The 16,868-nt window shown below is 33.5% G+C and overlaps 1 protein-coding gene across 1 annotated transcript; it reads right to left on the bottom strand.

The window, feature by feature from the left end:
• Nucleotides 1-755: 755 nt before the first annotated feature.
• On the bottom strand, nucleotides 756-6,903 carry LOC142341572 (rho GTPase-activating protein 19-like). Its single transcript, XM_075392616.1, has 5 exons — nucleotides 4,946-6,903; nucleotides 3,954-4,163; nucleotides 2,447-2,781; nucleotides 1,554-2,174; nucleotides 756-1,178 (listed from the first exon to the last, which is right to left on the bottom strand). The coding sequence occupies exons 1-5, from the start codon at nucleotides 5,259-5,261 to the stop codon at nucleotides 1,098-1,100; spliced, it is 1,563 nt and encodes a 520-aa protein (XP_075248731.1). The 5' UTR covers nucleotides 5,262-6,903; the 3' UTR covers nucleotides 756-1,097.
• Nucleotides 6,904-16,868: the final 9,965 nt, after the last annotated feature.

Genomic DNA, 16,868 nt, shown 5'->3' with positions numbered 1-16,868 from the left:
ACAGCTATTACCAAAACTCCAACTCATATGAGCTGAAGTGATACAACTAATTTTTCAGATTTTCGCCGGTCTAAAATTTTGTCTACAAAAAAGATTTTGTGTTTACTATCCAGACTAGGCCTAATCTGGATAGGAAACACAAAATCCGCATGCTTATGGTTGTTACCGTTCTATATCAGCTCCCCTATAGTTAATTTCAGTAACTCCGGCATTGCCGGTCCCAAGGACGGAATGAAAAAGGAGGGAAAATCTCAAAAATTATACTGGAAAACTCTCAAACAGTCAGTTTTTTAACTTGACTAGAGAGTTTTCCGACAGAGTTCATTCTAACTCATTTTTAAGGGCACGTTGTTAATCTTGGTACGGCCTTACTACGGCACCTTGATACGGCCTTGATCCATTCGCGTTCCTCCGGTTTCATCGGCAAGAAAGACGAATAGCTTGATGTACAGCACTGTCAACCTTATCATACAGCGTGGCGATTCTAATGGAGCTAAACTGGTTTTTGTGTGTGATTGCTGATCAGAATCTACCACTTCACAAACTTTCCCAAAAAGTAAACTCCATTCAAGAGAACAATAATCGTCGATACTTTTTAGTTCTCTAGCTCTGTCGCAAATATCAGAATGCGCAGCTAACTCTTGAATAGAGTATTAAAACTTGGCCAATACTATGGGCAAACCGATTAATTAATTCAAATGTCCGCCTTTTCTCGGACATTTGAACTCTAAAGCTCCTATATGAACTTTGAAAAGTAAATGGAGAAATATAAATTATTTCATGAAAATAGAAATTTGAGCTATCACATACTCATAATAAAAGCACAAGACAATTGAAAATAAATCTAGCAAAATATACAAACTAAATCAATTTACAAAGCGGGAGTTTTAAAACTTCCCATGGTAGGCAAAAATTTCATTGTAAGAAATTGTCAGTTGTTTAGCAATCGATCAATCAATCAATAAATTTGACATTGCTATTTGTAATTAGAAACAGGTTTAAACCACAAGTGAACAAAATGCTGCTTTCGGAACGGTTGACGGGGCACGCATGCATTACGCGTGTTGTTGTTGTTGTTGATTGGCATAATTGCGTGATCAAAATAGGAGTTGGTAGTTTCCAGGTGACTTGATTCCCGCGGGGGAGGAGCACACGAAGCCGCCCAGTTCTGACTGTACCTGGAAATAGTCAGCGTGAATGTAAACAATTTCTCTTTTCTGACAGATTCTCAACTACAAACTTTTGGCCTCTGGTCAATTGAAAAAATTTAAAGACAAATTGATATTCTAATTATGAGACAGTTCAGTAAGCAGTAAGAGTCGATAGCATAAATTGGTTGGAAATTTATTATCACTGATAGGAAAAGCAAAAAAACGAAGTCGTTTCTGCAACCTAGTTGTTCCTAATCACAGTCTATTAGAACATTAGAGCTCCAAACATCCCAAGTTAGTGATGAATCATTACGACGACCATTAACATAAAATTCACAATGACAACCTAAGCAATCAGCATTAGCTGATCAAAATGTTGAATAATAAAGAAAAGCAACGTACGTATAACTGTTGAGTTGAGCATTGATTGGTTGTGCTGGTTTTTCTGAAATTTGCAACTGAAGATGCAAATTTGCTCTTAATTGTTGCCCCCATCGACCTGCTCCTCTTCGATTTTTTCTCACAGGAAGACTTGAAATCATCGTTCGCTTCAGGTGCTGCTCTTTTTCGGCTACTCAATTCCCGGTTAGTTGGTTTAACAAAAGTTATCTCATGTTGTTCGTTGTTAGATACTTGATTGTGAAAGAGCGTTCGCCTAATTGAACTAATTCCTGAATTTTGTTTCTGGTTATGGCTAGAGCATTGCTGGTGGTTAGGACACTTCTTAGTACTCTGGTTAGTACATTGGTTAGTACAACAATTACAGCAGGTGAATTTTCCCTGGGAAAGTGTGACGAAGTGATTCCTGTCGGTATGTCCGGAAGTATTACCAGTGGGAGTGCATCTGGCTAATGATAGGATCTGTTTGGCCCTGAAGTACTGGCTGACCTTGACCTCTAGTTCTGGGTGGGGTGTTGAGAAGATACGATTGAAGTGTCTGATCATGAAAGTGACAGCATAGCATGACTTGTGCATCATTTCCATGTCTGTTTCGCTGTGGTGTCGGAACGTGTTCTTTCCAGACTGAAAAGGGAAATTAAATTTAATTTTTCTAAGTTAACAATTACGTGCTTGGTTTTTTTATTGAGAAGAATTATCTGGCCGTTCTTTATACTTCATTACTCGCACTTTCAGGTCATAAACTTGGGTGTTCCTTGAGTACCGACAGTGATCTAAAGAAACAAAAGCTAAGAGAATTTGACTTTTAGTTCTCAAAAATTTTTATGTCTTCTCCTTTTCTTGTCGCTAAAGCCTTTTTAGGCATTAAAGCACAAAAGTACTCAAAATAAACAAACCTTTGAAATGGTAGGCAGCGGCCATAGAATGTTAGGGGTGAAAATAGTGGCCAAACTAGTAGCAGACATTCTGTTAACACTCTGTCTCTTTGCGATGGAATTCAGCAACTGCATCAGACTCTTCAGCACTTCAAAACTCTCCCTCGGCATCAGAGCTATTAAGATCTGCACTGCCTCAATCTGGCGGTTTTTAGCCCGGTTGAACTCCTCCGTGAGAGGGTCACTGACTTCGCAGAACTGGAATCTATCCTGAACTTCTGGATCGTTGGAAGCGCACTGCGCCGGTGCCGTTTTTACACGTTTTTGTCGCTCGTTATCCAGCTGGAAAGTCAGTTCTGAAACACGAAAACAGTTATTTTCGACCATAACAAAAATTACTCTTGAATAAACCAGAGTAATGAAAACAAAAACGAAAATTTTGCCATATTTTAATCCCTCGGTCACTGGGAAGATCCAAGCTCGCTTTGAGTTTAGTATAAAAGAATTCAAAAATAATACTGATCAATACTGATCAGGCTTCGTGAAAATTTTTTACAATTTTTTTTATTAATAGGCAGTTTTCGTTGATGTCTGCCGAATGCTGCACTAAGTCTTAACTTTCGTATTATACATTTTCATTAATGCGACCTTCATTGTTTGTCATTAATCAATCATTAAGCTCCTCTATAAATACTCAATCAAAACTCTTTCAAGTTATCACCTATTTTGACAGTCACTAGATCTTTATTGTCATAACCCAATCTATGTTATTATAAGTAAACCTTAAACACGGTACCAAATTAATCCCCCCATTGACTTCTTCCTTTTAACCCTCGTCACCCATTAATCTGTGGGCATTTCCTCCTCAAAGGAGAGGGATTTAATACTAGTATAAAATATTTCGTGTTTTCTCAGCACCCGAGGCGATAAGTCGAAGCAATATCCCCGAGATTAGGAGGATATGTTGTTTACCAAAACAAAACGTCAACAAGTCACAATGCCACTGACTTCTGATCAAAGACAAACGTGTTTGAACACAAGAGAGGTACAAAGTTGGTTCACAAGTCTGTCTGTTTGTTTTCTAGTGATTTCAGAACCGAGTGGGAGACGTCGCGACTACTTTTGACTAATCCGCGTAAAATTAAATGGAGGTGTGAAGTATTGAGCAAATATTGAGTATCAAAGGTGAGCGTGCACCACAGTAAAACCGGATAAATTGCTTTGAACAATTTGAACTTTTGGTATCTTGAAAGAAGTTGTTCTTTATGGTGAAGTGTTTAACAGTACAAAGTTAGGTCTATAAATCACTAAAGTTCAAAGTTAAATCGCTACGATAAAACTGATTAATTGTGTGTATTTAAATAATTTTGAGGTCATTATGACAAATCAAAGTCACTCAGCATTACGCTTAGATGAAAACTTAGATTTCGGCGCTTACAACCCCCCCCCCCCCCCCTCAAGAAGGCACATGAACATATGTATGATTATGATTATGTATGATTAAAGCAATATGTATGATTATTTTTACCAGCAATGAAAAGATGCGCCTTTTGTAGGTTGTGTGCAATGAGTGAGGCAGGATTCCTTCTGAGGTAGTTTTTGAGGACAGAGCAGACGTCATTGTGAGAGTACCTCTTCTTGACAAAGTTGATCAGGTTCCTCTCCTCCAACTCCCCGTTCAGTTTCTCAATCCTGCTTTTGTTCCCAGGGATTCTGAAGAGGCCTTCCTTGTCGCAATCTGTAGAAAAAAACGTATTTACGATAACCGCATCTTTTTTGATTAATTGTTTCTCTGTACATAGTATTTAATGATGTTATAAGTTATAATTTGTAGCAAAACTCATGGCAAACATAAATTCATGGCAAAAACTCAAAATATGGCAAACATTTCTTTCACAATAAACTTTCCGCCCATACCAAGATTCTTTTTACGATACTGCATTTTATGTAAACAATGCGGCCAATTTTTATTCTCATTTTAATTCCTTTTAGGGCGTCGGATGGCATTATTAAAGCATACTTTGATAGCAAGGAATCGGTGTCAAATTTGGATGTTAATTTTGACTAATTGAAAATACGGGGACCCCCCCCCCATAAAAGGACATATACATTCGTGGCGCCATACAGCATCAACTTAATGGCTCTGGCGGGCTGTAATCTGTAATCATTGTCTCGATTTGAGTTGACTTTGTTATCGATGTTAATTACTTCAATTTTGGCTATGGCGCCCGCTCTCAATGTCAAAACAAAATATAAATACATAGTCGGACCAATACTTAATCTTTTATGGCAGCTTTAGTATACCCTCAAATAACAACTAAATTGGTCTTCAAAATTGTACAATAATGCACATAATAATGCAAATGTTGATTTTTTTTGCTAAAAATGATACAAGGCCAATATCAAGCTTCTCAGACATAACGTACTGAAATTTATGGCAAAACTTTTTTCTTGCCTCAACGAATGTGACTGACCCTAACGTGTCTGACAGAAAACGAAAACCAAAAAAGTAATACTTACAATTTTCGATATACTTGATTAATATGTGACAAATCGATAATTCACAAATGTTTCCATCTCCAAATGACCCTCCAACTGAAGAAAACAAACTTCCATCGCCCCCAGATTTGCCGACCTTGCTGGGAATCGAACCGGATCCTCCGGCGGCTTGAGCATAAAATTGTTTAATGTCCAGTAGCCGTTGTGTTGCTTCGTTGGGCATATCAGGAGCAATGTATTTCAGCATGTTGACGCACATTTGGGTAAAGATCATGGGTTCTTCCCACTTCATTTTCTCAATAACGGAGCTGAAGTCTCCGACGTTTGTGGAATCCATTTCACAGAGAGCAGTAATGTTAAAAAAAGGCCTTTGAAGTAACCTCTTGCGTATAACGATTGATTAATTGAAAATAAATTAAACTTACTCAAGTTCGTTTTTTGTTCAGTTTGTTTTCAAAGAAAGGAACTTTGTTCAATTCAATTAATTTGAAGAATAATATTTGTTCATGCAGATTCTTTCTGACAGTACAACGATAACAACCAGACAAATGCGTTTAATAGCTTTGATAGCTGACAACCAATAAAATTGTGCGGCAGAAATATCAACCAATCAGGTGTCGATCTGTAGTTTCAGTTCCGGTTGTTTATGATTGACGGGTGGCCAGTGTTACGTATAACTTGCACTAACTTGTAATAATCCGAGTGATAACAACCAGATTAAGAGTCCAGCACTTAACACTGCAGGAAGTCGCGACTCCCCGAAATGAAGACGGGTTTTGGGGGAGGTATAATAGCAAAAGGCCTCACTTTAGCAGCTAATCTTATCCGGGTTTATCCGGTTAAGTCAAGAAAAGTGTGAAATACGATATCCCAAGTCTGAACTCCCAGAATCACTAACAATTTATTCCATGTATATTTCAGCAACCCAAGAATGTATAATCTGGTTATTAGTTATAAACTCGGGATCTTTATTAAAATCTGATTCCTAAATTGTGAATTTTATATACAAATTTAAGCAAGTCCTGTTTTCACGTTTTAGGACGAACTTAATGAAGCGTGTTTGAACGATTTGAAGCAATATGCCGCGTTGAGTAATTATGATGGCAGACAACACTGATTGCGTAATAGGTCTCAAAATTATGTAACCAAAGTTTGATTTGTTCGGCAGACGTTATGGCGTATCGACTTTCACTTTCTAAAAATATCCTGAAACTGCAAAAGTTGAATAAAAACTTTTGATTGAAAGCTTTAAAATGTTCAAATTTTTTGGGCAGATTTTAATATAGAGGAATAATTTAAAACAGCTGAATTAAGGAAGCGTTTAATAACAGAATTGAGGTTTAAGACATCAGAAAGTTAACACTCTATTTAATCTCTAATGATTTTGCTTACTTTGAAGTTTAAGTAGTAGTAGTGGTACTTAGAATCCCGCTGCCGTTAAAAACAACAGTTAAGTGGCGGTAACTGAGTAGGAACTGGCAAATTTCTGGCAATGGGAGATTATGGAGGAATTGGTCGGTTAGTGGCGGTCTTTGAAGCCAAGATTTGGTTCCCGATATGCAAGTTAATCTATCAACGCAACAATAGATCCAAAACAGCTCAAAATCTAAATAAGAGATCCGAAAGGCGTTTTGATCCAAACTTAAGAGTGCTTGAAAACGTTATCTTGCATGGTAACAATTTGTGGCTTATAACAAAAGGCAGTTTTGTTGTTGTCGAAACAGTCGCCAATAGATATAACAATTACAAAGACAATTCGCAAATATTTCCTTTCCAATTTTGGATTGTAGGGGCCAGATAAAATTTGTGTTCCTATGACGTCCAACTCTGCTTTCGTAAAAATCACAACTTGGCGGCGGAGTAAATACTAAAAGGAAAAGTAACTTCGATGCGAATGAAGCGTTTTTAAAACAACCTAAACATCAATTTCGTAACCAATAAAATGATAATAACTAAAAGGTAAACCACGGGTTTTAATGACAGAAGATTATTTAACAGGTCCCTTTTTAAACTAATTTCAATTACTTAATTCGTTAACCAATTAGTTGAATAGTTAAACTAGACCTGATCTTAACATATTTGGGCAGGTTTTGTTTTTGGAAGATTTAGGTATAGTCATTATTGACTGTTCGCAAACATAATTTGTTTAAAATAATTGATGGATAATTTTTATAATGGATGATGATTTCAATGAAACGAAATGCAAAATATGTTTTAGTTTTTATTGAATCTATTTATTAAATATCAAATTGAGCACTATCAAATTAAAAGCAGACTGTTCAAATTAGCTATCTGCTAGATATGTTGGCTCTGCAAAATATTAGCCTTCAAGTACGAAATACGAGAAACCTAAACTAACAACAAACGCAATAATTTTCAAAGAGATTTTCAAACAGGCTTCGTTATGATACATGATTGCGAGCTTTTTCACATTGAAGTGCTCCTTGCATCACGAAAAAGGTAAAAAAAAACTAGACAGTAAAGTTTAAAGTCAATATAAACCATAGAGACAGCAATGAAATCTATCAACCGCTTTTACATATGGGAAAAAATTCTCAGCTTCCTATAGATGTAATGGACAAATAAAAAGAAGAGAACTGATTTTTGATCACAAGCTGGTGCCCCATTTAGCTGCAGTAGGATGTCCAAAATACCCCGTGTTGTTTACTTTTTTGATCCCTTTAATATATTTTGCTGTCAGTCAAGACTCCGAAACAAACAACGGCAGCAACTGTGGGAGTAGCCAGTTAGTTTAACCTAGTAAAATTTCTTTAACGCGATTTAAGTGAGGAAAAAACATGCGGTAATTCAATTTTAAATTCGTGTAATTCATTCCAATTTCAAATTAGTAGCAGTTTTTCAGAAAATTCAAAGACTCAGCGTTTTTTTTGGTTTCTTCATTAATTACAGCTAATGTAATACCGTGCGTAGCACAGATTGTTGAAGCAAAATGGTCAATTTTTTCAAAAATGTTCCGATTGTTCAGAGAGAATGACTATGCCAACGTATCTTTTATATGACTTTGCCAACTTTAACAGAAAAGTTGACAGCAAAGAACAAAGAACACTAACAACGGTTAATCAATATCAGACCACATTTTTTTTAATATAATTTTTTAAAAAAAATTTTTTTGGTTATACAAAACTTTCAATGAAGCATCTGTCAATTTTAGAATAAAATTAAGAAGGACAGCGAGCACAAGCCATATCCGATTTTCATAAATATGAGCAAAACTGCTAAAATTTGTTTCAAAAGCAATGACATCTGAGAGCATATTAATGATTAAAGAAAATATTGTGCTGTTTTAGTTACCAACATCAATTTAAAAGAGCTATTTCTAAGCGTCACTTTTGAATTAAGGGAACCTCAAAAACAAGTAATTTTTCATCACAGCATCTATTTCTTTGAAAAATTAAAGCTTTGATTTTCTGGCTGGAAAACCCGTGTCACTAACTACTTCGCTGACTGAATTGAATCAGGTTGACAATAATAAAGAAAGTGAGGTTTGTTAAGATCATTAAGTATTCAAGGAAAGAACATTTGGTATTTCTTTATTTATTTTCTCCTTTTTCTCTAGGGATACAAGGAACACGGAACACAAAAATTCTGTAACATTTTTTTGCCATAAAATCGTTTTTATAAGCTTTTGAAACAATTAATTGTCCTTGTCTGCAGCTCAATAAGATTTTCTCTTATTAAATTAAGGCTACTATATTTTGAATAAGATTAAAAGACAGGGACACAAATCATCTTTTACACAAGAAGTATATCTTCTGCTCGATTTTTGAAAATATCCCTTTTTCTTCACTTCTGTAAAAAGTAAATCAGAAGGAAACCAAATTATGACAGAACAAAATCGTATTTACGCATTATGAGCATCCCTTACAGATTAACGCTTAATTTAGACAATTGATTCGAAACTTTAAGTGACCACAACATATAAATAAAAACCAAACTTTCTAAATTAGACAAAAAAAAACACAAAGTAATCAGTAATTGATCCTTCTGGGAATGCTATCGATTAACTTAGTTTCTGAGAACAGCTTCTTTATTATTTTTTGTTTCGAGAAAATCATATTTAATCAATTGTTCATCCGCTAAGTCAAATATTACTTTGACGCAACACAAAGATCAGGATTCGAATTCTATCATTGATTTGGGAAATCAAAGAGAGGAAATGAAATTGAACGCTTTTCTCTCCGTTCCTCGCAATAAATTTTTGGTTCCTTTTTTGCAGACATCGGCTTCAGTTCAACTATAGGCAGTTTTTGTTGATTATATCACACCGAATTTGAATTAAAATTTAGAATTTTTCAAAATAACGAAATGTCGAACTTTTGATCTTAGAAATGGCCTATTTTTCCTAAAAGAACAAAAAGTGACATCATTATCAATCAATTTAACAAGATTTATTAAAAACTGGAAAAGTGACATCTCACGAGTAACTAAAGTTATTATATATGTGTCTTTTGAACTTTTTTCTTTGATAGAATGTTACCTTTTGCAGTTAATTTCGAATTTTTTTGTTCGAAAAATTTTACATGGCTTTCTTTAACCTTGTTTTTATGAGACGAAAACGCCCTTTTCCTCACATATGAAATCACATCTTTTGAAGAAAAAACTGTAAACAATAATAATAACGTACTATCCGTTTATACTATCCGTTTATAAGAAAACTCAGAGCAATATTGACTTCAATGCGTCCTAAATATTTTATAAGAAATTAATATTAATAATGTTAGCAATGTTATTAATAGTAATAATCAAATTAATTTAGAATATAAGGCTGTTAGTTTTTCGTAAGTTTATTGATTACGTTCAGGCAAATTTGTTCGTATATATGTTAAGCAAACAATTGTTGTTTAGGCCCAAAATATGTTTCAGTTGAAGCGGTAATTGTACTATACAATTTTAATTCTTCTTTCACTATTTTGCTCAGTTTTTATGATAAGGGGATTAGCTTTTCCTGAAATTTTTCAAAATTAAGTAAATATTTGGTATATATAGCTTGCAAAATAGAGGTCTGATCAACGTTCAATTTTTGGTACAGATAATTTTTTAGGAACTGTGCGTTTAATTTAGTAGTAATCAGGTGAAAATAATCACAAAGATTGCAAAAAAGAACTATCTTTTCAAACAAATAATCTTAAATAAATGAAACGATGTTCCCCAAGAAAGTTCTTGTCAATCGTGTAGAATCTCTAATGGCAAAATTTCATTATTTCTGTTAATTGTTAATCAAATAAAATCAAATTTAAATTATTTTGAAAAAAAACTTGAAATCAGTAAAAATAAACAACCCATTTTGATTAACTGCCTGCATATCCCAATGAATTACAAAGTATACCTTACAGTAGCCTTTTGAGTTGATTTTGCAATTACCCTTACAGATTTTGTAAGTCAATATATCAAAAACAAGAGATATCTGAAAAACGTTTTCGAGAAACAGAAAAATAAAAAATCCATTTTTGTTTTATTACTGCATATCCCGTTCAAATACAAAGTAAACTTTCGAACTAGACTTCTGAATTAGTTTAACAATGCTCATAAAGCTTTCTAAAAATAACAGAGAACCCATTGGCTTCTATATTTTTACCAGAAAGATTGAAAATTAATGCTGTCATTCTTCAGTATATTTGCTTCATATTATAAAACAAAAATGTTTAAAAAAATAACAGTTTAACAAATAGTCGGCAAAAACAGATTAAACCGAGATAATTATAATAGACATTTTTAATAAACTTTTGTGTTTTTTCTCTTCTTATGTTAAGGGATTTATAGGTCCCTAAAATTCTTCAAAATTAAGAAAATAGTTTTTTATCATCGTTTTCACCTATTTGGTTTTCACCTTTTTATTTTAGACCATTGATTTGAAACTTTAAATGACCACATCTATTCATTAAAAGCCAAATTCACGAATTCAAACCAAAAAAAAAACGAAGTAATCAGTAGTTGATCGTTCTTGGAATGCTAAACAGTTTTATTATTGTTTTCTGTTTGAAGAAAATCGTATTTTATCAATTGTTCACGCGCTAAGTCAAATAATACGCTGAGGCAACACAAAACGTAGGATCCGAATTCTGTCAAGGATTTGGGAAACCAAAGAGAGGAAATGAATTTGAACTCTTTTTTTCCTTCCTCACAAAAAAAATTTTGTTTCTTATTTTTTGCAGAAATCGGCCTCAGTTCAACTATAGGCAGTTTTGTTGATTATATCACCCCGAATTTGAATTAAAATTGAGAATTTTTCAAATTAGGAAAAGTGTGGAATTTTTTATCTTAAAAATATCCTGTTTCTCCTAAAAGAACAAAAAATGACATCATTGTCAACCAATTTAATAACATTTTATTAAAAAGCTTGAGAAGTGACATTTCGAGAGTTAGTAAAGTTCTTATATATGTGTCTTGTGAACTTTTTGCTGATAGATCGAAGGGATTTTTTATCTTTATTCCCATAAATCCATATTCGATTATTTCAGGGCTTTGATTTTTTTTAAAATGTTACCTTTTGCAGTTAATTTCGATTTTTTTTGTCCAAAAAATTTAACATGACTATCTTTACCCTTGTTTTTATGAGAAGAAAACGCCCTTTTCCTCACATATGAAATCACATCTTTTGAAGAAAAAATTGTAAACAATAATGATAACATACTATCCGTTTATACTATCCGTTTATAACATACTATCCGCTTATAAGAAAACTCAGAGCAATATGGGCTTCAATGCGTCCTAAATTTTTAATAAGAAATTAATATTAATAATGTTAGCAATGTTATTAATAGTAATAATCAAATTTAATTAGAATATAATGGTGTTAGATTTACGTAATTTTATTGTATAAGTTGAGGCAAATTTGTTCGTATATATGTTAAGCAAACAATTGTTGTTTAGGCTCAAGTAAGTTTCAGTTGAAGCGGTAAATGTACGAAACAATTTTTTTCGTTCTTTCACTATTTTGCTCAGTTTTTTTGGTAAGGGGAATAGTTGTTAGGGGAAATAGTTTACGATAAGGGGAAATTAAGTATATTTTTGTATACATAGCTTGCAAATCAGAGATCTGATGAACGTTCAATTTTTGGAATAGAAAACTTTATAGGAACTGTGCGTTTAATTTAGTAGAAAACAGTTGAAAATGATCACAAAGCTAGCAAGACACTAATAAAGATCTATAATTTTCAAACAAATAATCAGTAAAGAAATTTGAAATCAGTAAAATAAAAAACCCATTTTGATTAACTGCCTGCATATTTAAGTCAATATATCAAAAAAGAGATATCTGAAAAACGATTTTAGGAAACAGGAAATTAAAAAACCCAATTTTGTTTTCCTACTGCATATCCTGTTCAAATATAAAGTAAACTTTCAAACAACTTTTGAGTTTGTTTTACAATGCCCATAAAGCTTTCTAGAAATAACAGGGACGGCAGTGGATTCTATATTTTTGCAGGAAAGGTTGATAATTAATGCTTTCATTTTTCTGTAAATTTGCTTCCTATTATAAACCAAAAGTGTTAAGAAATTATCAGTTAACCAAATAAACGTTGTGCCTTGAGAAAAACAGATCCAAGTTAGTTAACTATAATAAACATTTTCATTGCATTTTGAGTTTTTGCTGTTTTTATGGTAAGGGATTTAAGTGTCCCTGAAGTTCTTCAACATTAATAAATTAGTTTTTCATCATTGATTTTAAATAAGAGACCGGATAAAAGTTCTACTATTGATATAGAAAGCAAGCTAGACACTGTTTGTTAATTTAAGTAGAAAAAAAGGTAAAAATGTGCACAAAATAAGCAATGTTATCAATGACTTGATCAGTAACGTACTGATTGATCCCTAAAGTACATGTTAAAAAAAGAATGACAAGGCATAACTGGTCGTCACATGTTTAAAGTTTTTGTATCACATAAAACCGAAGTTTTCGTAATTGATATTCGCCTTCTGATGTCAGGATCTTTTCCGTTTGTGTCCCCCCCAGCTTAGTCGGTGCATATTATTTGCACCATCAAAAAAGCACGTGTAATTATATTACGAAATGATTTACTATGTAATGACACGTGCTCTGTAATTGGGGGAAGCATAACGTACTGGGGGCACAAACAGAAGAGATCCAGATTTTATTTTCACGAGTCATCTCTCTTGCTCATGACTCGCTCTTATAATCTCTCTTTGCAGTTAATGCTGTAGTTACTTGTTCCGCTTTTGCTAATATGGACATGATCATTGTTCTAAATCAGTTATGAAATGAGACTTGCGATTAGATTTTCCCAGTACTGAATTTGACCTGGCATTAGGTCTGAGTTGTTAAATAAGAAGTTGTTCGTTGTAGTCCTCCCGTATTTTGCTACAAAAGTCAATCTCTTCGCTTCTGGAAAGTCAGCTTCCATTACTGGTTTGCGCTAAAATTGCAAATTGACAGGCAGTTTGACAGTTGCAAATATGACTATATTATCAATCACTTGAAAAGATGCAATCTCTCTTTTCAATGATACATCGCTAAAAAGATTCTGAAATAAGATTGAACGTGGCAAATATAAATTTCTTTTGTAACCAAATTTTTTGAAAACGTAATGCATAAAAGCCGTAAGCTTTCAAATACAGAATGGTGATTAGTTTAATTTGTTACTGCCTAAATATCCCATCCTGCATATCATTAGAGAGACTAAGTTAAAACATTACATATTGGCACTGAAAAAAAGCAGAATTCAATTATTTTACGAAATGATTTACTTTGTAATGACACGTGCTCTGTAATTGGGGAAGCATAACGTACGGGGGGCACAAATGGAAGAGATCCAGATTTTATTTTCGCGAGTCATATAATCAGTTCTCTCTTGCTCATGACTCGATCTTATAATCTCTCTTTGCAGTTAATGCTGTAGTTACTTGATCCGTTTTTGTTAATATGAACATGATCATAGTCCTAAATCAGTTATGAAACGAGACTTGCGATTAGATTTTCCCATTACTGAAATTGACCTGGCGTTAGGTCTTAGTTGTTAAATAACAAGTTGTTCGTTGTATTCCTCTCGTATTTTGCTACAAAAGTCAATCTCTTCGCTTCTGGAAAGTCAGCTTCCATTACTGGTTTGGGCTAAAATTGCAAATTGACAGGCAATTTGACAGTTGCAAATATGACTATATTATCAATCACTTGAAAAGATGCAATCCCTCTTTTCAATGATACATCGCTAAAAAGATTCTGAAATAAGATTGAACGTGGCAAATATAACTTTCTTTTGTAACCAAATTTTTTAAAAACGTAATGCATAAAAGCTGTAAGCTTTCAAATGCAGAATGGTGGTTAGTTTAATTTTGTTACTGCCTAAAAATCCCATTTTGTATATCATTAGATAGACTAAGTGAAAAAATTACACATTGGCACTGATTACAAAGCAGAACTCAAAACTTCACGAACATTTGTTTGCATAGAATGTTGAAGCTGAATAATTATTTGATTTTCGCTGGAATTATTATGTATGTTCATTGGCTCCTCTTACACGTAAATTTAAGCTGCCAATAATTGTGGTTTAATTTGAAATAGTTCTGGCTGTATCTAACATAAAATACAAAAGTCAAATCAAATCAAGAAAAATATATATATATAGCTTCCAATTACAATCCAAACAATTTTTGAGCAATAAAATTCTATAAATAGACCACAACTACTCTTGCTCTTTATGCTTCTCTGTTAAAGCCAAAAATACCAAATGTTACAGAAATAGATATTTTGAGCAAAAAGTCATCAAAAACGAATTATGAATTTTGAATATCTATCGAGTTATATTACTAAAAAAGCATTATTTACCAAGTGAAAGCATCAAACAGTTTCTTCATTAGCTCCCTAGATACCGAACTAGCCATTTGAATATTAAACCTAATTGGACTTCAAAGAAAAAAATCAAATGCTGGCAAATCTCAAGAATTTCTCAAAATTTACTAAGACAATTTGTTGGAGCCATAAAAACCACAATATTCACACATTAATTACAATATTGTCTCATTGGATACTGTTGGAACACAAAATGACGTCATAGTAATTGAACTTTTTTTATGAAAAAAAAATTGATTTTGTTGGGATGAAATTTTTCAAAACTCGGCATTATAATTTTTTCGGCAAACGAAAATCTTAATATCTAACCAAACTGAATTTTTAACACCTGTTTAAATTAGCGAAATTAGCCCCAGAAAATTTCCAGAAGAGCCTGAGGTACAATTAGCCCATATATGAGTGATCAAAGTTTGTGTAAATAGTTTTTATATCTGTACCACCTGTCCAACTGGACAAAAGGGTCAAATAGGCATATTTGATGCATTTTTTTATGAAAGGAAAAAATGCTGAATTTTCAAAAACTAAGCTTGAAGTTCTGCCGAACCTGTTGCTTCAAACAACTCACCATTTTTCTTTAAACGTAACACCAATGAGACGTTTAAAGTTAACAATTTTTATCTTATTTTAGCAAAAATTGATTTAAAAATTAAAAAAAATGAGAAATGTGAACAAGACAAGCGAAATTAGGCTAACGTTCACGTCCGTAACTCCTCAGAAAAAATTATTTTCAAAAAAATCTTTCCAATTTAAATTTCTACGGTTGACAGTCTTTCTAATGATACCTCTCGCAATCCTGTACGATGGATATATCGGTCGGCGAAAATTGACGGAACAAAAATCCCAGTTCAGTATATGGTTCCTCCTCCCATCAAAGTTGGTCGGAACAACTATATCCACACATTGAATTTCGCTCTCTAACAATGAAATTTGGTCACAAATAATTTGTTTAATTCCGTGAGGGTAATTTACCTTGGTGGTTTCTTTCCTAAAATTAAGGAAATCAGTGGGTCAAAATTTGGCGGACGTTGCCATACCTCTTCCATCTCAAATATTTTTCCACATTTCAACTGTTTTTTACAAAAAGCTATTGTGGTTTATCTTTAGCGCTGAGGTTAATAGAAGGCTTGGGGTGAGCATTATAACTACCCCGAAAATTGTTTTTTGATGAATTCTAATGCTTGAAAGCTTTTACTTGATACTTCAACTCAGATTTTACTGTTGGATTATCAGGTTTTAGTGCTAAAAAGTAAACGTGAACTTGTCAAGAAAATAAAAGTTAGGAGCAGCTATCAGTCACAAATCGCTATCAGTCATTCAGAAGTTGCTGGTCAGTTATGAATAACCAACCGCGTCTGCAGACATTTTACCGCTGAACCAAAAATGAGCAAGGAATAATATCCTTATAAAAAATATATCAACTTTAGTCAAGGTATCCGTCTTGTATCTAGAGCTCAAGCTGCTCAAAACTAAGGCTCTAAGGTTTCAATTTGAGAAAAATATTGGTTTGAATCGCATAGCCAATTCTAACATTTTAGACACACGCAAACTTCGCAAAGTTTTGTAATTCGCGAATACTTCCAGATCGTGGATTTGACAAACAAACAAATACTGGGACAGTTTAACTAGACTGCTCTTCAAGGGAACCGAGTCCGATATACTTATTGTTTCGTACGATCATACTCAACTTTTTATTTGCAAAAAGGGGGCAATCAACTCTTCGATTAAAGTACTATACTGTTTGATTTAAACCTTTTGGGAGGGGGGTGAAACTCTGAGAACCAACCTTCACACCATATATGTCTCTTAAAGTTTCGGTGAACCGCATACTTAGAGACTAGTGAGCCGTAAGCCTCTAAAGGCACTTAATGAACTTACGGCTTGACCTGTTTATCCCGTTTTTGAGACGAAAGTCAAATGTTAAAAAATATCTGGCAAAAATTTGGTAGTACGAAAAATCGCTTAAGACCAGCAGGACTATAATTGCCAAAACTCATTTGAGAGCAACTAAAATAATATTTTTACTCTGACGCGATTGCTAGTCTCGGGAAGTTCAGAAAATTAAAATGTTCATTTGAATCCTTTGGTACACAAGACCTAAGACGAACTCCATAAAAA

Source organism: Convolutriloba macropyga, chromosome 6, assembly GCF_964194025.1.
Source record: "Convolutriloba macropyga chromosome 6, txConMacr16.3, whole genome shotgun sequence".
Classification (NCBI taxonomy): Eukaryota; Metazoa; Xenacoelomorpha; order Acoela; family Convolutidae; genus Convolutriloba; species Convolutriloba macropyga.
The sequence above is the reverse complement of the archived record's forward strand: the minus strand, read 5'-3'. Positions and strand labels throughout refer to the sequence as shown.

Bases quoted from the DNA above. Each gene is read 5' to 3' on its own strand.
- LOC142341572 (XM_075392616.1), bottom strand. From the start codon at position 5,261: ATGGATTCCACAAACGTCGGAGACTTCAGCTCCGTTATTGAGAAAATG. The intron at 2,175-2,446 runs GTTTGTTTATTT...TTCCCTTTTCAG, and splicing joins CGCTGCCTACCATTTCAAAG to TCTGGAAAGAACACGTTCCG. The intron at 1,179-1,553 runs GTACGTTGCTTT...GACTATTTCCAG, and splicing joins GCTCAACTCAACAGTTATAC to GTACAGTCAGAACTGGGCGG.